Source organism: Mixophyes fleayi, chromosome 7 (assembly GCF_038048845.1).
Source record: "Mixophyes fleayi isolate aMixFle1 chromosome 7, aMixFle1.hap1, whole genome shotgun sequence".
Lineage (NCBI taxonomy): Eukaryota > Metazoa > Chordata > Amphibia > Anura > Limnodynastidae > Mixophyes > Mixophyes fleayi.
In genome coordinates, this window is record NC_134408.1 from 35,839,560 (window position 1) to 35,857,444 (window position 17,885).

The 17,885-nt window shown below is 40.7% G+C and overlaps 1 protein-coding gene across 6 annotated transcripts in view; it reads right to left on the reverse strand.

The window, feature by feature from the left end:
- Positions 1-589: 589 nt before the first annotated feature.
- Positions 590-17,885, reverse strand: part of TRRAP (transformation/transcription domain associated protein) — a 112,307-nt gene continuing 95,011 nt past the window's right edge. For all 6 annotated transcript variants that reach the window (XM_075179650.1, XM_075179653.1, XM_075179652.1 and 3 more), the window contains 9 exons: positions 17,126-17,216; positions 16,328-16,527; positions 15,722-15,983; positions 12,828-13,053; positions 10,811-11,028; positions 7,023-7,207; positions 4,252-4,455; positions 3,378-3,572; positions 590-1,942 (listed from right to left, as the gene is read on the reverse strand). In XM_075179650.1, the coding sequence (XP_075035751.1) occupies positions 1,658-1,942; positions 3,378-3,572; positions 4,252-4,455; positions 7,023-7,207; positions 10,811-11,028; positions 12,828-13,053; positions 15,722-15,983; positions 16,328-16,527; positions 17,126-17,216 (1,866 nt within the window). In that variant the 3' untranslated portion in view covers positions 590-1,657. The remainder of the gene's footprint in view (positions 1,943-3,377; positions 3,573-4,251; positions 4,456-7,022; positions 7,208-10,810; positions 11,029-12,827; positions 13,054-15,721; positions 15,984-16,327; positions 16,528-17,125; positions 17,217-17,885) is intronic.

Consider the following 17,885-nt stretch of genomic DNA (forward strand, 5'->3'; position numbering starts at 1 on the left):
TCTGTGTGGAGTTTGTATGTTCTCCCCGTGTTTGCGTGGGTTTCCTCCGGGTGCTCTGGTTTCCTCCCCCACTCCACCAAACGCATACTGATATAGGTTAATTGGCTGCTATTAAAATAGACCTTAGTCTCTCTTGGTCTGTGTATGTTATGTATGTTAGGGGATTTATACTGTAAGCTCCAATGGGACAGGGACTGATGTGATGAGTGCTCTGTACAGCGCGGCGGAATTAGTGGCGCTATATAAATAGCCGATGATGACTTGGATGTATTCGATTACGTTCCCGGATGCCGTACTGGAATTAGGGGCTGAAAGTGACAGCTTTTTATTACATTAACAGTATGTGGACCTTGATTACATTGCTCCAAGGCAAAAGTTATTTTGTCATAAATCTAAACACACTGCTACACTCAAATGTAGAAAAGGTTGTGTAAAGAGAAGGTGAGGGCAATTCAGTGTGGCTCCTGCCCCTGCTACAGGGGCAAGAAAACAATGCACCAACTTTTAACACTATTTAAGTCAAACAAACATTTGCGGCTGCATATTTCAAACGCAATCATCGTTGGAACAAAGCTGTACTGGCAGGAGGCATTTTCCAAAATATTTATTTTGAAAACTGATGTACAAATACCATTAAGAACGAATTCTCTTAATACTGGGCATTTATAAAACAGCTCTTTGCGAAGAATGACGGAAGCGCAGCCATTCCTTAAAAATTACAAAGATGAACAAAAATAATCGCTTAGAATAATTTCTCAAGTAAATAAAGAACCAATAAAAATAAGAAACAGCTTCTCCACATTCTGTAGATCTGAATTCTGCATTGCTACTGCGTATGCTCCAGCTATGGCGCTAAATATAATGTACATTCACATAACAAATGGCTTTGCTTGCTTTGAGAAGGCTCATCGCTTGGACAGCACAGCTGCACAGAACTTTACGTAACAGAAAAATCTATACATGATATATTATTTTCTACAGGCCACTCTTAATAAAAGAAAAACATTTGGAAGAAATTATCCTAGCATTTAACAGTTTGTTTTTAAAGCAAAAACGTATGAAAGTTGCGCGGCCCAAAACCAATGTGGACGCCTCGCTATTAAAAAGTATAAAATATTACAGCACACCTGGATTCCCCCCCCCCCCCCCCATAGTTCGCATAATGCAAGATCACAATAGCAAGGCAAGAAGAGAAAAAAAATATTGTGTGTCTGTACAGGGTCCCTTTGTGTTTTTCATCCTCTATTTTAAATGCTTTGAAATGTGTTTGAACTTGAAGAAAAAAAAAAATCACATTTTCTCTTTGTAAAAAGTGTACTGCTTAACGACAGGACAAACGTTCTGTAAACATGATTAGCTTCCTTAGAGACCTAGAAAGCCCACCATATAAGTGGTAGTTGCAGAACAAACTACCCAGAACCACTCTGTTCTTTAGGCTATAAACAGAGGATGTGCTTGGTCTAAATTATGGCTAGTTCAGGAACATGGCACAAATCACAGAAGTTGTACAAAGCAACAAAATAATAATAAAAATATATTCTTAGTCTTCACAGCTTTAAAAAAAACCCCTCCTAATACAGCATAGTTCACCATCCTCTGATGCCAAAGAGGGCCTGCTCTGTAGTAAAGGGTTTAAGATCAACATAGGTGAGCCCTGTTATAACCAGGGATGCCATGCAGGGTCCATGCGACACAAGTTATCCAGGCTGTTGGCTGCGGCTACTAATGTGTTAACTTTGCTCTCCCCTCCATCAAACTGGGCCAGATTGTGCAATCGGGTGACGATGGCCGTAACAGCTTTCTGAACCAGCGAAACCAGCTGCTGGCTGTCCATGTTTTCAGGCTGCCCGGCCGGAGATAATGGAGAAGAGGTATCCTCTTGTGTCTTCTTGTGCCAGGCAATTATTTCATCCCTCAGAACCGTTTTAAGGATGCCGTCAACCTGAGCAAAAGGGGAAAAATCGCATAATTATGTTTGGCTGTGTCAAACAGCTCAGGGTGGAGATAATCTGGCTAACTGCAATAAGGTCAAGTCAGGTTCCATTAATAGCTTCCTGCTGGCTAGCCAAGCCACATTTATGTATGCTAGATATTTCAGTTCATAAAACACACGCACACAAATCCAAGCAGATTTTAAATGATGCTTCAACTACAACCCCCAACATTGGGAAGTGGCTGCCATGCAGAACTATTAGCAGCTGGTACAATTGGACGGCTCAGCTAATCGGCCCACCCCTGTTTCATTCTCCAATATACACGCTTCCACGACAAGGACGTTTAGACCATCAACACTGACATCATTCCAGCTGCCCCCTCTAAATAACTCCCATTCTACATAAGAAGTACTGTATACTACTAAGGTTGATTGCTTTAGCTGTGAACCTGACTTTATTTAAAAATCTTAAGGGACTGCTTCTGCAGAAAAATGCATTTGTGCTAAAGAACTGCTCTGCAATAGTCTGTTAGTCAGCACTTCCTGGCTCTAAATTAAATAATGTTATTAAATCGTTTTTTCTAACTAAGGACAGCAGAACTATCCATACGAGAACGTTCAGAATCATTTTTTTTGCTATAGATTCGGAGAAATATATTGAAGCACATTGCAGGAAAGTAATATTTGACAACACTAGGCAATAATGCAGTGTGTGTGTTCGTTCATAGAATTCTATTGTGTACAGATTTATTTCCGTTGCCCATATATGGCAGTCTGAACTTTCTCTCATATCCAAGGGCAACCAAAACAAACAAATATGCCTGAACAATACAATTATCTGAACACAGTGTTTCTAAAGCTAGGTACACACTACACGGATTTCGTCCAATAATCGGCTCAATCAGCCGACATACGACCGCTCGTTCAAAAGTCGGGTCAGTGTGTGCAGTGACACGATGGTCGGAAGTCTGTCCAAATGGACGATTGTCGCCTCATTTGGTTGGTCGTACCGTTTAATATTTTCGTTCTAATCTCGTTACCGTTGTGTAGTGTGTATAAGTTTCCGACCGATCCACAACAGTGAGTACGAAATTACAGTCATTGCTCACGACAACATGGCTGTAAAAAGTCGCTAAAGGGACGTCCGCTCTTCCCTTTATCGTCCTTAACAAGGCTAGTGTGTATGCAGTCCATGGACCGAGAGACCGGACCATCGATCGCATGTAAAATCGCTCTGCATAAAAAGTTGGAGGAAAATTCTGTAGTGTGTACCCAGCTTAAGAAAGATTTCCTTCCCAGAGCCCTATCCTAACCCCCAAATGCTGTTATTTTCATACAAACAAATCAATAAATGAAAGGGAGTTTTTTTGGTGTTTTTTTTATATGACTTTCCCCAAACCATATCATTTTGGGTCTCTATGCATGAATCAGCTCGTTGTAATACCTTGAAATTTGGCTGAGCAAAGCAACGAGCGACAGCGATCATGGAAGCCGTCAGTGGGCCAGACACTCCGATTGTAGTGAGAAACTCAGAGATGTTTGGGGTGAGTCGGAATGGGACAGGGCGATTGGCATCCAAGTCTCCAGTGGCATCATTGATATCGAACCGAAAGTAAGCAACATTAAGCTTGCCAGTGTCCTAGAAGCAGAAGAAAACTTTAGTAACACCACACAATGAAGCTTTAGAGTAAATACAACAGGAATATATACCAAAACTTGTTGTGTGCATAAAGGTGGTGAAAAATGAAAAATATATAAGTAATGCTTGTAACACTATCACACTCGGCGTTTGTTTTGTCTTCTTCTATAGAGAACTCTTGATGGACCTGTGTGTATTTTTTTCCAATCTTACTGTGTAACACACACTACACTATCAAACACAGACAGCGGCAAATGAGCCCAATATTGCTGTACGGACAGTCCCAAAAAGCCTGGAACCACCAAGTATACTCTGATTTAAAAAAAAAAAAAAAAAATCAATGGGAACTTTTTCAGTTATGCTCCCATCAGCATAGATACCAAACTTGATTTTTACTTTAAGGTGATAAATAATATCTTTCAAAAATGATTTCTATTCAAAAGTAATTTCACAATTGTGACTCATTGTATGTTCTGCTACTTCAATGAGCAAAAAGAATATCTCATTGAACGTTCAATTTAAAATGCACAGCTTAACAAGAGGACCGGGGACACCAGCAGCTGATGCTGAAAGGGTGAAGTCTGCTGTGCAATCAAAGGAGGATTTGTACAGTTATGTTCGGCTGGAGAGGTTTGATCAACAGCAGAAGATTATCTGCTCCTTCAAAGCCTCCACACACCTGTGCAATCTGCAGCATCTCTGGATTCAGCCTATTCAAATGAAAGACAAATTCTGCAAAGCCGATCAAAGCCAGTTGGATGGTGAACATCTTTCTGAAGGTCCAGTAGTCGGTGGCATTGGGGAATGTGTGCAGTGCCCACTCCTTCAGCATACTGCGTGGCACCATGTTACTTTGCACTTCCTTCAGGATGTCACGTAGGACCTGCAAAAAATACAAAACGGGTTTCAAGTAATTTTAGACTCTAGCGTTATCAGCGAGTGTTAACCTGGGATGCCGAGATGAGCGATGACCTATATATGCATAAAGCAGACAACTGACTTTCTGTTTCCAAACTTAAAAATTGCAATAAGGTGCAGTTTGTCAAACTACTATTTTTTTTTCAGACATCAGATGCAAATTTCCAATTGATAATGGTAAAATAAGTAGTCTGGTTTACATAGAAGCCAGGTCTTAACACCACTACCAATAATAAACGCTTTGAATGATTAGCTTACACCAACATGTCATGATGTATATGCTATTAAGGGGATTGTCCATTTTTAGGAAGCCCCTCAAAATTGTGCCACATGCTGCTCATTTGTGCTGCAGCTCAAACCTGCGTATCACAAACCAATTGTCCTCTTCAATAGAGCTCTAAGGAGTCGGGAGACAGGCACACAAGACGGGAGACAGGCACACAAGACGGGAGACAGGCACACAAGACGGGAGACAGGCACACAAGACGGGAGACAGGCACACAAGACGGGAGACAGGCAGTGAAAGTGAGAGTCAAATAACTATAAAAAATTCATGATTAGAAAGGTGTCTTGAAGAAACCCGTTAACAAGACTTATTTTAATGCTACTGCTGCTTAAGCACGGATGAGGCCACCTATGTTACATACTGTGCTCATTTTGATACATCTTTAAAATCTGGCTTGTGAGATTCAGGGAAGACTCAGATTGCTTTATTTATAGACAGATCAGTAAATTGCAGGAGACGTATTAGTAGGTCTCAGAGGCACTAAGGCTGACTGTGCTCCTTATAGCCATTTAGTGTGGGCAGGACAAGCGCACTTAGTGGGTTCGGAGAGATAGATGGAGAATGAAATGTCATGCACTGGAAGCCATTTTTCCTTTTTTATTATACAAGCCATTTGCTTCAATTACAGAAATTGCTTTCTTTATTGGGCATTAACACTTATGTCATATTAAGCCACAAGGTCTCATAACTCACTGGAGGCTGTGCATTAATCTGCTATTTATGCAGAGCTCAGCCCGACTCTGCTGCAGAATGTTAATCCCTAACACAGTAGCCTGACCCGGGGTTGACAGAACAGAGACAGAACAGAGACAGAACAGTAGAGGGAAGTCTGTTGTGGTTATTTTCATATTCACTTACTGGAATGGTCACAATAACCTAATGAAAAAGGGGCAAAAACGCTGGTATATCTGCCTGATGGCTGAATCAGGCCGTATGAGTGGGAGTAGCCATGCTTATTTAGTATAAGGAACAGATGGATGAGACAAAGATAAGGGGTGTCAACTGTACTATAGTACTATAAGGAAGCGAGGGGCTCTACTGCGACTGTGTGACTAGCTCCCAGCATGTCCCATCAGCCTTGGTCAGACATAGGATGCCTAACTCTTGTTATAACATATAGCCAATAAGTGGAAAATTGATATATATCTGCATGTAAACTAGGGGATACTTGTAGTTTCCATTTAGAAGCATGCAATCATGAAGGTCATTATTTATTTTTTAATTTTATTTTTTCAATAATACAGCCAATATAAAGAGTATTCATAAACAGTAAGAAGTACTGAACACCGTAAGTGTCATTTTTAAACAGGAGCATTAAAGTTCTAAGTGTTTTGTCACAAGTGAAAGAGAAACAAGCCGATCTGGTGCCACTGGTTGATATACCAGGCTGTGCGCTATGAGGCAAGACATGGATAAGTCAGTATGCCGTTCCACTGCCTTTCCAGTTCTGTATATGAAAATAATGAGTTTTATATAGCCGGATCAGAACAAATAAGATATATTCTTGGGAAAGTCCACGGCAAGACAGTAGGGTACATTGTTCCGTATAACGTGTAGTGGGTTTCATAAGCACAAATGTCAAAAAAATAAGGTCCGCATAATTCTGTTGAAAACCGAATGGCATGAATGGAAGATGCAGCCATTTTGTCGGCTATAACAATATGCAAGAAACTGCAGACACTTATGACATCCCTCAGGCGTGGCTCTTGTTTTAATCAACAATACATTGTTTTTAACTAGCTTCCGAGTATAATGTTCGGTTCTAGGTAAAAGTATCGCTATACAAGTGCCTTACCTCCCCTTAGAGACTTGTAAAGCAGATATACACATTATGTTGTAGGCATATGCTATACTGTACCTAAGTGGTCATTATTTAGATAGACCTAGGTCTACTGCTGATGGGGTTTCTTGTGCAGTGTACCAAGAGAATGGTCTAGGCTCATTAGACACGAAAACTAAAAACGTGAATGCAAAGATTTACAGTAAACAGGAGTTAAAGAAATGTTAAACACACAGAAAAGATAATACCAGGATTGTACCATTTCATGCAGCAAGCAGCATTGTGAACATCAAAAAAGTCCGTCCAGCTGCTCAGAATGACTAAGCTTATCATCTTACGTCCAGCTCATTTACAGTGAAATGACATTCTTGAGCGGAAATGCATACCACAGGATGATTAAACCAGAGCAGGGTGCAGAATGGATGTACAGTGAGGCTTCCAAATTCATTAATCAAAGATTCCGTACCTGATGACTGGCTTGAGTCCCTCGTGCTTGAACTGTGGCCAATCTGTCATAGTAACGTGAAATAGGGTTGTCATGCTCAATGCCTTTCTTGGCACAGCGCTGCTTATAGATCTCCACCAAGGATAGAGAAGAGGGATTGTCTTCAACCAAACGCATCTGCGGTGAGACGGCCACAACACGGGGGACTGGAAATTATTGTTTGGAGAAGGAGAAAGGGAAATTGATGAATGCAACAGGAAAGTAATGCAGACAGGAAGACCTAAACATCACTTTGTAAATGCCTCTGCCGGACCAAGAAATTAGCAGAGGAAAACACCTGGCCTCTAACACCAGCTAAAGGCATTTATAGCTAAATCAAGATGATTGTAAACAAGAAAAAACACTCTTAATAACCCACTTCTTGTTTGTACTCCTCACAAAACACATAAAGGCAATGTTACCTGCCATTCAGTCTATGGGAATACATTGTACGCCATTACAAGTGAACACAGACAACATATGTCTCCACGGCATTTTAACATATGCCTGTACTGTATTTGTGTCAATGCAAAGCAGGATTTTAATACCATAGGGTAAAGGGCCTTAATCTCAGGTGTACATCTGCTGCTCTCAATCTCCCCATCCACCCTAAATCATGACACTGCCCCTGCCACATGCAGTCCAGACCTCACTAACATAATCGCACTAGTGAACAGGTCGCTGCTTCTCAAAAGATTGGGTGTATCCTGAAATGCTATGTGCTGCTGTGAACACTCCAACAGATAAGTGCCTATTGGCTTTAGCAGGGTAATTTGGGAATCACCTTGTTATAAATGATCATTTTCATTTATAAGATATATTTGTGACTATTACATTATTGTCCACTATTTGGGGTACGTGTTATCTATACTACAGATGCAGAGCTGTAGGTTGTTGAGGATTTCACAACTCCCCCTCCTCCCCCCTAAACAAAACAAAGTACACTAAACCAGTGATGTTCAAGCTTTTTAAGTTGCCCCCTAAATGCACCAGGGTGACATTGGTCTGTGACCTCAAAGCACATGGTTTATAGTACAATGTACTGCATATTTGACAAGCAGGAGGCCACACTTGGGTTTAATGTCTAATTAAATGTACAGCTCTGTGTTACATTATTGTACCATCACTCGACTGGTGACTAAGAAACAGGCCTGAGCAGGTACAGACTGTCATCTGGAGATTACCATTCGCATTAAGAGATTAGCGCAGCAGTTCCATCGTCTAACATAAGCCATGATAAAATATTTACCTGTACAGATTTACCAGCCGTAGCAAAACAAAGTAATGTGCCGCTGACACAAAGCTTCCATTTATCTATTTATTTTACTAGATGCATTTAAAGGGACATGACCATGAAAAAGATGTTGGAGTTCTGTATTTTTAAAAATTGAACCTGCCAGATATAAGAGGTACCCAACAAGCAGGGATTGTACACATATGTAATACTGTTTGTAAATCAAAGACTACCAAAGTCAAGTTTATATAAATATTTTAGCCTCTATACATCTATTCTATTTCTTATTTGTTGGCTCAATCTGTTTAGTAGGAGCAATTTTCCTTTACAAGATTGCAGACTACTCGTTGACAACTACCAGTCGCTAATCAATACAGAAAACTGCATTAACATTAACATGAATAGTTGCTTATGGTGCTCTGGAACTATAATTAAAACCGAAGAACAAGGAACACACTGTTTGTCCCTTGTTATGTGTGTCACCAGTACAACAGAGTATGTAAAAGCACATAGAAAACTTGTTAAAAAGACATCACGAATACATCCAAACCACGTGTTAATTTGACCCATTTTCCCAGTGAATATATACGTGAGCGAACACTACAAAGGGAACATTTTTTCACCTCGTTAAGTGAAAGGCAGATTATCACGCTCACTGGTTCTTTCAGTGTACGGGATCATTAACATATGATATATGTAAAACATTGCAGGTTACAAAATGTATTTGCACAAGAAATTTTCTACTGCAGTTGGCATTTAGTGTGTTACGCTTTAATCCAGGCCTGTCCAACCTGCGGCCCTCCAGATGTTGTGAAACTACAAGTCCCAGCATGCCCTTCCAGATATCAACAGGTTGTCTACTGGCAAAGCATGCTGGGGTTTGTAGTTTCACAACACCTGGAGGGCCGCAGGTTGGACAGGCCTGCTTTAATCCATCCTAAATGTTGTCTGCATTCATGGTGTCAAACTTGTATGGTTGTGGAATAATTCTTTGTTTTGACAATTACAGGTTAAGTACAACAGATCACAGATGTAGAACTAAAATTTACTTTTGGCGTGGCGTTTGACGAGGCAACATTAAAAACCAAAAGAAAAGCTTAGTTTCATTCCATGCTTTATATACTGGATTTGCCGGACCTTCTGATGGGTCTAAAGGTACCAATACTGCCATGAATTCTCCTCTTTCCCCAACACTACATTTTTGAGACAACCTGAGTGGGTTATGTGTCCTATATTCATGAAAATTGGAGGTGTACGGAGAAGTGTGCCCTACAGCAGCTGGCCATGTTTCACAGTCAAAGACATAGGAGTGTGGTGTGCAGTGTGGGACTGCTATAGTGAGTCCCCTAATGGATGCGGCATGAGATGAAATTAACCATTAAGCAACCAAAAGCACACGGCGGACACCAGAGATTTGAAGCTACCAATGTGGAAGCAGGGGCTGTTTGATTGCAGCGTGATCTGACCAAGTGGCCAGGAAACGAAAGAAACAGTTTCTTGACCTGATCAGTGGTCTTGGGATTCAAACTGGATCCAGTAACTGGGTGTGCAGAACCACCACATTGAGTGGACAAATATATACAACTGCTGCCCAATAAAGGCCAGCCCGAACAGCGTATGTAAACACGGCAGAGGTGCAGGGGTTAGGCTAGATTCAGAATAAGAGAAGTAGCTGGCTGTGGGGGGAGGAGAGAGTGTGTCTTGATTAAACGGTTTGAGATGTGCTATCTTTCTGATAATTACAGGCTCGTTAGCACAGTATGCGTCACGTGCGGTCTCTTCATTAGCCAGATTTTGCATTCTCTTTCCAGTTAACTCGAGCAGGGGGGTGAGAAAATCCTTTTCTGTATACAGGCTCTGGCTTTTAATGGAATAAATAACCCAACAGGAGTTCAAGCACTTTAAATAATGTATTACAATTTTCGTTATAAAATGCAATCTTTATCTATATCTCCGGGTAAATAGTTAAAATTTATGCGGCAGATCTCATCAGTGACGTAATCTCTCTCTGTGGGAAGAGGTGGGCCTACCAGAGTATAAATCACTTTCATTACTCACCTATCCAATGCACAATCAGGAATACCCACAAAGTGAAAACTTAGCCTATTCAAAAGCGGTTTATTTTCACATTCGTTTTCAATAAAATGGTCAGTAAAATGTGCTAAATATTATTAATGCAAATCTAGATTCCATATTGATTGTTTTCCCTGGAAATTCTATTTTCATGAACAGAAAAAGTGGCACCTCCCAGAGACAAGTTATCAAGGGAACTGTAGGAGGTCGACATCGCCACGCGCACTATGAAACAATATATTTCAAGTTGTGCCTATCTGTATTAGTACACCTAGGTAAAAACAGGAATCCTTATTACTGTATGTAGACACCGTGATAATACCAAGATGGTATTTTCCATCAAGGTATCTGAACATGAATGACTGCATGTAGGGCTATAGCATTACACAATCATACACAACAGCCAAGTACAAAAGTGCAAAGACGTTAATGCCCATTAGAGGATTAAACATGATCTATTTACCAGTGAAGAAAAGGTGGCGCTTTGTTGTCTCTTTTCTCTTCTCTAGACACGGGTTGAGGAGACGCAACAGCTGCAATACTCGCTCTTCCCTGCGGGACTCTGTCAGACAAGCGTCGTTCATGACCAGGTAGGGGTAGATCTTTCCGTTATGCCCCCGGATGTACAGCCTTCTAGCTGCGGTGTTGTGCTTTTGAACAATCTCCACTCTGGGCATAAATCTATTGAAGACAGTCACATATATATTCACAGAAACATGGTAAAGTACAGCCACGTCCTACATACATTTTGTGGTCTCAAAATATACAGAATAATGCAGCAGTCAATCACTAGAAACAAGTGGCATCACTAGGGCATGTCATAGGTCAGTGTTGGCTAACCTGTGACACTCCAGGTGTTGTGAAACTACAAGTCCCAGCATGCTTTGTCAACATATAGCAGCTTATTGCTGGATGGGTATGCTGGGACTTGTAGTTTCACAACACCTGGAGTGTCAAAGGTTAGCCAACACTGTCATAGGCGGTTATCTCAGGTATTGGTTCAGCTGCCTTCAAAATAGCTGAATACAGCTAAAAACCAATATATACACTGTAGCATCATTACCAAGTGTGAACCTAATTTCTGATTCTTTTCCCAGTCTGTCATGGTGACTATGTTTTTAAATGAATTCAGCCCACTACAGAATCCTCCTTTCATGCTGCACACTCTCCCCTCTTTGTAAATGCCAATCCCTGCTTTTCAAAAGGGATTAGAGCTTTGAAAATAGGCGGATGTGATTATTGCCGTAGAGGGCGACATATCATCGATTGACCTGACATTTACAGAGGAAACGCACTTAACCCCTTCATAATACTGCATTAGATTTATGTATTTGCTCAGAGATGTAGGTGCTCAAGGAATACACAGACCAGGTGCACACTGGGCCGTGGGAGTGGAAGAGTTAAAGGGCCGTCATGAAACAGCAGAGAGTAATGTGCTGTTAGATTATGCCAGCATGTCGGGGCTTGGTCTAATAGGCTTCAAAGTCCAATCAGCAAAATGAGGAGAAGCTTTCATTCTGTGTGGAGGGTAAGGCGTTAGGAAGACAGCCACCCTGTCAAGCTGTAAATGTGTTCCTGGTAGTAATCAGCATTGTTAAGAGAAATCCAGCATCTAAGATGGGGAAGATGATGTGGCCGCTGAATCTCTATGTCCAAGTTTAAATCTTTCTTTAGCCGGAGTTTTGGATAAAACCACACCTGTACTCACATCACACTGTGCTTTGTAGATAAAACATCACACATGCTGCTATATCACAGGCAACTAGCACAATATTAAAGCACGTGTCCAGAAAACAACGGATGCCCGACAATAATCAACCAGATCATTATCGGATGTCATGATAAATGTGGTAGCAGCTGCTTAAGTTCAACATATTTCATATATTGGTGACTTCACTTCCTATATTGCATATGGAAGCTTCACACATTTTGGCCCATGCAACCAACTAGAACAGAGAAAATAAACTCTGCAATGTGTAATGGGAAAACGTGCACGTGCAATAAATCCCCCATGCCCCTTTCAGCGGCCTATGGAGACAGAAAGGACAATGGACTTGACTTTTCCTTTTGTACGTCTTTAAAGATGAATTTTCAACAATGTCCCTTTAAAAATATCATTCTGACCCCGCCTGCTAGTATCTGTCAAGGACTTCGCCTGGGAAGCCATTAGTTGGCTGCATTCAATTTTTCTTTGTATTCTAGCATTTTACTATCAAGAAAGGACAATGCCCTAGAACTGTCATAGCAACGAGAGAAATGAGAACACATTTCCAGAACAATGAAGAAGGCAACGCTAAAAGTAGTACCCAAAATGGCAATGTTAATAAACAATTCATCACGCTCTGACAGCGCCAAGGTCATAAAGTTACAAAACAAAATCTTCAAAGACATTGTCAGACCCTGTAATCTACATTGTACAGCTATCTGTAAATATTTTTTTTTTTTGTGTGCGTTTTATATGAATGCACTGTTTGCTCTACCTGGCGATCTTGATGTAATAATGCGTTGGTTTTGGCATGAGGAATTCCCCGGGAATCTCAACCTCTGCTGTCTGAGCGGAGAAATTGCTGAGGAAGCGACATTTCTCTTCGATCAGGAAGAACTTGGGCAGCTGTTTGGTTTTGGCCTCCAGGATTTTGATCCACTTCTTTAGTTTAGAGATAAGATTGTGCAGTTTCATGGAGCCTGGGACGCTGAAGTCAAAGTCTAAATAATGGATACAAAATGGATATTGTAAACAAATACAGCTCTATTCCACAGCCTGCTGATCCATCATTCTGTGCAAGCTACAGCCTGGCTGGAAGTTACTATAACATAATAGAATGTATACCATTTACTGTACATTATAAGCATATTATAAGTGACTTGGCAGTGCTCTACAGACATTTAGGGTTAGATTTACTAAGCTGCGGGTTTGAAAAAGTGGGGATGTTGCCTATAGCAACCAATCAGATTCTAGCTTTCATTTATTTAGTACCTTCTACAAAATGACAGATAGAATCGGATTGGTTGCTATAGGCAACATCCCCACTTTTTCAAATCCGCAGCTTAGTAAATCTAGCCCTTAGCCTGCTGATGTCAGAGTTGCAACTGCTGGCTATATAAAGCACTTGGCTGACCTCTCTATAAACAGCAGATACAGTGACACTTGCAAAATGAAAAACAAATGTATTGACAACAAAGAAGGATGTACCACAACGTAATGATACATCCCTTTGTTGTAATCAACAGGAACAGACCATAGATCTACAAATAATTATGTAACAGTGATCCAGTCCATTTAAAGGGCATTACTCATCTGTCCCTTTCAAAGGTCGTTAATGTTCTTTTCTTTAAATAGCAGATTTAACAAGCCACCCCTATGTCCAGAAAGCACAAATACCTGTAGTGTAGCACATATTAGAGACAGCTCTATTAGTAAGGCTGCTGATGCTACTGGTTAAACTAGGGAAGCAATGGACTGGATGCAGTTAGCAGATTTTTAAAAAGCAAAAACAGTCTATGTTATCCTCAAGAGGAATTGGGAGATCCTCGTGCATGACATACAATTCTTCACAATGCAAAAAAAAAAAAAAGCTTCCTCTTCTCCCAGGAGTCAAGAAAAAAAAAAAGAGATCTTAAATATATAGATATAAATATATATTTAAAAGGTTAATCAAGCTAGTCTTCCTCTGAATATGTTTCTATTGTTCCTAAAAGCATCACAGACCCATTAAACAGAAGGGAGACAAAAATTCAGAGCATTAACCGCAATTGAATTCCTGATAGTGTGCAAACAATCACTGGGACTAGGAGAGACTCCACTGCTGCCTGTTAGCCTGCTGGCCCTCATCCATTAAATGTAATCGCATGATTCCCATCTTCCATTATCTACTGTCATGCAACCGTTGTGCCACACAGCCTGCATCGTGAGATACTTAATGGGCATGAGATAAGTAGGTCATATTTAAAGCTGGAAGCTACTTTAAAGTGAATCCTATCGGCCAATTTCCAAATCGCAGTCACTACAATGCTTGTGAACCCTGCGCGCTACTGGACGTACTGCATGTTAAAAAAGACGATCAGAGATGCTACCCCTTAGCTGCCTGGGATAATCTGCTGCATAACAGACTCCGAGATGTATCTATCGCACAGGCTGGATACGTTGTGTGGGGTATAATAAGCTCTGTCACACAGGCCAGTGATAAAAATGAACAAGGAACAAATAATAAAATGATGTTTTAAATGTACTGGCTATCTGGTCAACTCCAGTTTTTGTTTACCAAAGCTCCCAGCATGCTTTAAGTGGTCAGACTGACGTATACAGGGCAAGCAAACAAGTACCAAGTATATGTCAGACCCACAGACTAAGGTCAATTAGTTAGCAGCCAATTAACCTACCAGTATGTTTTTGGAGTGTGGGAGGAAACCGGTGCACCCGGAGGAAGCCCACACAAACACAGGGAGAACATACAAACTCCTCACAGATAAGGCCATGGTCGGGAATTGAACGCATGACCCCAGTGCTGTAAGGCAGAAGTGCTAACCACTAGGCCACTGTGCTGCCCAGTTCTATGTCCTATAACTTTTAGAATTTTAGGTTTCTTTCCACACCTCCCTGCTATCAACCTACAATGTAGGTTTCAAAATATTTTTTTAAGTTTATTACTCCTTTATTATATTTTTAAACTATCAAACCAAAACAGTGGTATTGTCATAGAAACTTTGCCCTCCGCATTAACATTCCTCATGAAAGTTGACATTACTTTACAATACATTTTATTTTCTTAGTAATTTCGTTTTGTGTTTATTTTTATCTTTTATAAACAGTTTTGACAGCTGGCATTACGAGAGGGCAAAAATGTCAAGGGGATCGGATTTGTTTTCAATTTTCTCAATAGATTAGAGCTGTACTACTAAATACGCAACGGATAACGCACAAAAACAATCAAACTTTTACATTACATTTTGCCAAAAAGCAAACATATAGTAATATATAATACTATTACAACAGTATTAATTGTAATATCTTACAAGAAGATATATAAATACAGATGTGGGCATTTCTAAGAAGTCAGACTGCTTTCGGAAAAGAACATCTCAAGATTCTAAATCTTTCTACCACTGTAACAGCCAGGTTTACTTACAGAACAAAAGAGCGCAAACATTAATAAATCATACTGAAAACAAAATCGTACTGTAATAACTAGAAGTTCAGGAGATGGGATTTAGTTTATTGCCTGGGGTCCCTATTACAATAACGTTGCTCAACTTGTTACAAATAGTATATAATAAGGGAGTCCATGAACTCTATTGGAACTCCACTGTTCCATGTCCCGCTAGGAAACCACAATAAAGTTGAAAATAGCAGAACACTAGGTAAGACATACATTACCTGTTGTGAACTGGCTTTTCAGCTTCTGAAAGACTGGGTCTTGTGCTGTAGCCTGAGCTCTCCGAGCCAAAGACTCGGAGGCTGCGCTGGAGAACATGGTAGACACGTTGGAGACGTTCTCCAGCCCCACCCCGAAGGTGCTGACCAGCTTCTTCACAAAGTTCAGCGTATGAGGGGTGATTTTAGCATCTGAAACAGCTCCACTTTTCTCAAAGGCAACGGAGTAACATTTTGCCAGGCCTTGCTGCAGTTGTCGGAGCACCTGGAAAAGTGACAGCAGACCTCCATTAAAAGGGAGGACAATATCCTTAAATCTAGCAACTGCAATCTGATATAAACTCATTGGCAATCATAGAGCTTGAATTAAAAATGGAAAATCATTATTCATTGATAATATTTTGGGTGGACATTTATGGAACCTTGTGCATAAATATAACATGATCAATTACTATCAGTACCAGCACTTTGTCCTATGCACCATAAAATTCCCTGTTAGTGTACAGCATATCTAAAGTTCATAAACTTGATACAATGGAGTTTGCATGGAACTAAAGTTTGATCTCACAACACCACCCAGTGCAACAATCCCATGCACACAGCACTTGCCTCTTCATGCCAATTCTCTCTGAACCACACCATCTGGTCTACGATGCCTTCCAATGACGACAGCAAGGTGGGATGTAGCTCTCTCTGCATGTGCATAATCCGGCTGCACCTCCACATTGGTGCTGTGGCCCTGATAGGCCCTGGATCAGAGGCAGAATGTGACTGAGTGCCTACTGAGCTCGGCTGGTGCTGTCCAGAGTCTAGAAGAAAATATGATGATTAAACCACATGTAATATTTTTTTTTTTAATCTGCATTAAAAAACAAACAAAAAACCATCATCGCCCAATTGTATCTGTTCAGCAGCACATTAAGGAGTCCAGTCTCAATTTTGTACGCTAAAAAGTGGATACCCCTTTAAATGACAAGAGTTAAAGTTAACCCTAGGATGTATATTGTTCATTATAAAATCAAAAACAAGGGTTTGTTATTTGGCTGTGCATTATGGGAAATGTAGTTGGCCAGCTGCCAAAGATAGCCTATTCCTGATCTACATGCAGAAAAAGCTAGATTTGTTTCATTGTATGAGAACGAAGTGCAGGAACAGGCCTAGATGTACAAGGCAATATTAAATTGCTTTGTGATGTGAGCTAGAATCCATGACCATCTAAGAGAAACCTGTTCCAAAGCTTCCGAAGGAAAACGTTTAGTTCCAGGCAGAAAACATGTTCTAATCTTCCCCCCTCCTCGCTTTCTTCTGCAGCGTCAGCACCCCAAAAACCAAGCATGAAATAACTTCCTTTCCCAATGTAATAGGTGTGGAAAATCAAGATATTTGTTTCCAGGAAGCCTGACTCACCGCTTTTGTAACGCTCCCTCTGCTCGATCTTCAGTGTTAAATAGAGAGTCCGGATGGGGAAATACACGGCTTGTGGATACACTCTGCCAACCTGAGCATGTAAAACAGTACAGACGTTATGGTAATTTCTGAAGAGCATGTAAACACTCCTGTAATGGGACCGAATAGACATTCATGAAAGTAAAGCAATGGATGCCTATGGCAGTCACTGTACCGGTCCCTTGGCATCGCAAAGTTGTCAGCTTAAAAAGGTGAAATGCACCCCACTTACATGCAGATTCCATCTAATTACGCTTAAAGAATAACTTCACACAAAACTAAAAATATTAGGACGTAAACCCTACACTCGGCTCTTCCCAACTGCTCAGGTCTATCTGAAACAAGCTGGGCAACCCTTCACCCCTGTGAATCAGAGCTGAAGTGAGGCGTTGACAACCACCTGGAGAGGATTGTGGCACAGAACTGTACCCATCAGGATGCCAGAAGGTCCAGCGGACAGGACTTAATTTTTAGTATTCTGTGTGACAGAGTAAAATAACCATTTTGAATGGAGTTCAAATGTTTAAAGCACAGAGGACCAGACAAAGTGGATTTATGAGGGACAGTGACCAATGTGTGAGCTCTGTTTGAGACATTTTGCTTTGAATGCACCATTCATCAAGTCTTCAGACTGTATGTTGTGTTTATTATGTTAACAGACATTCAGGATAGATATTCACAACACAGTGCATGAAACTAATCCGGTCCTCTACGTACTTGC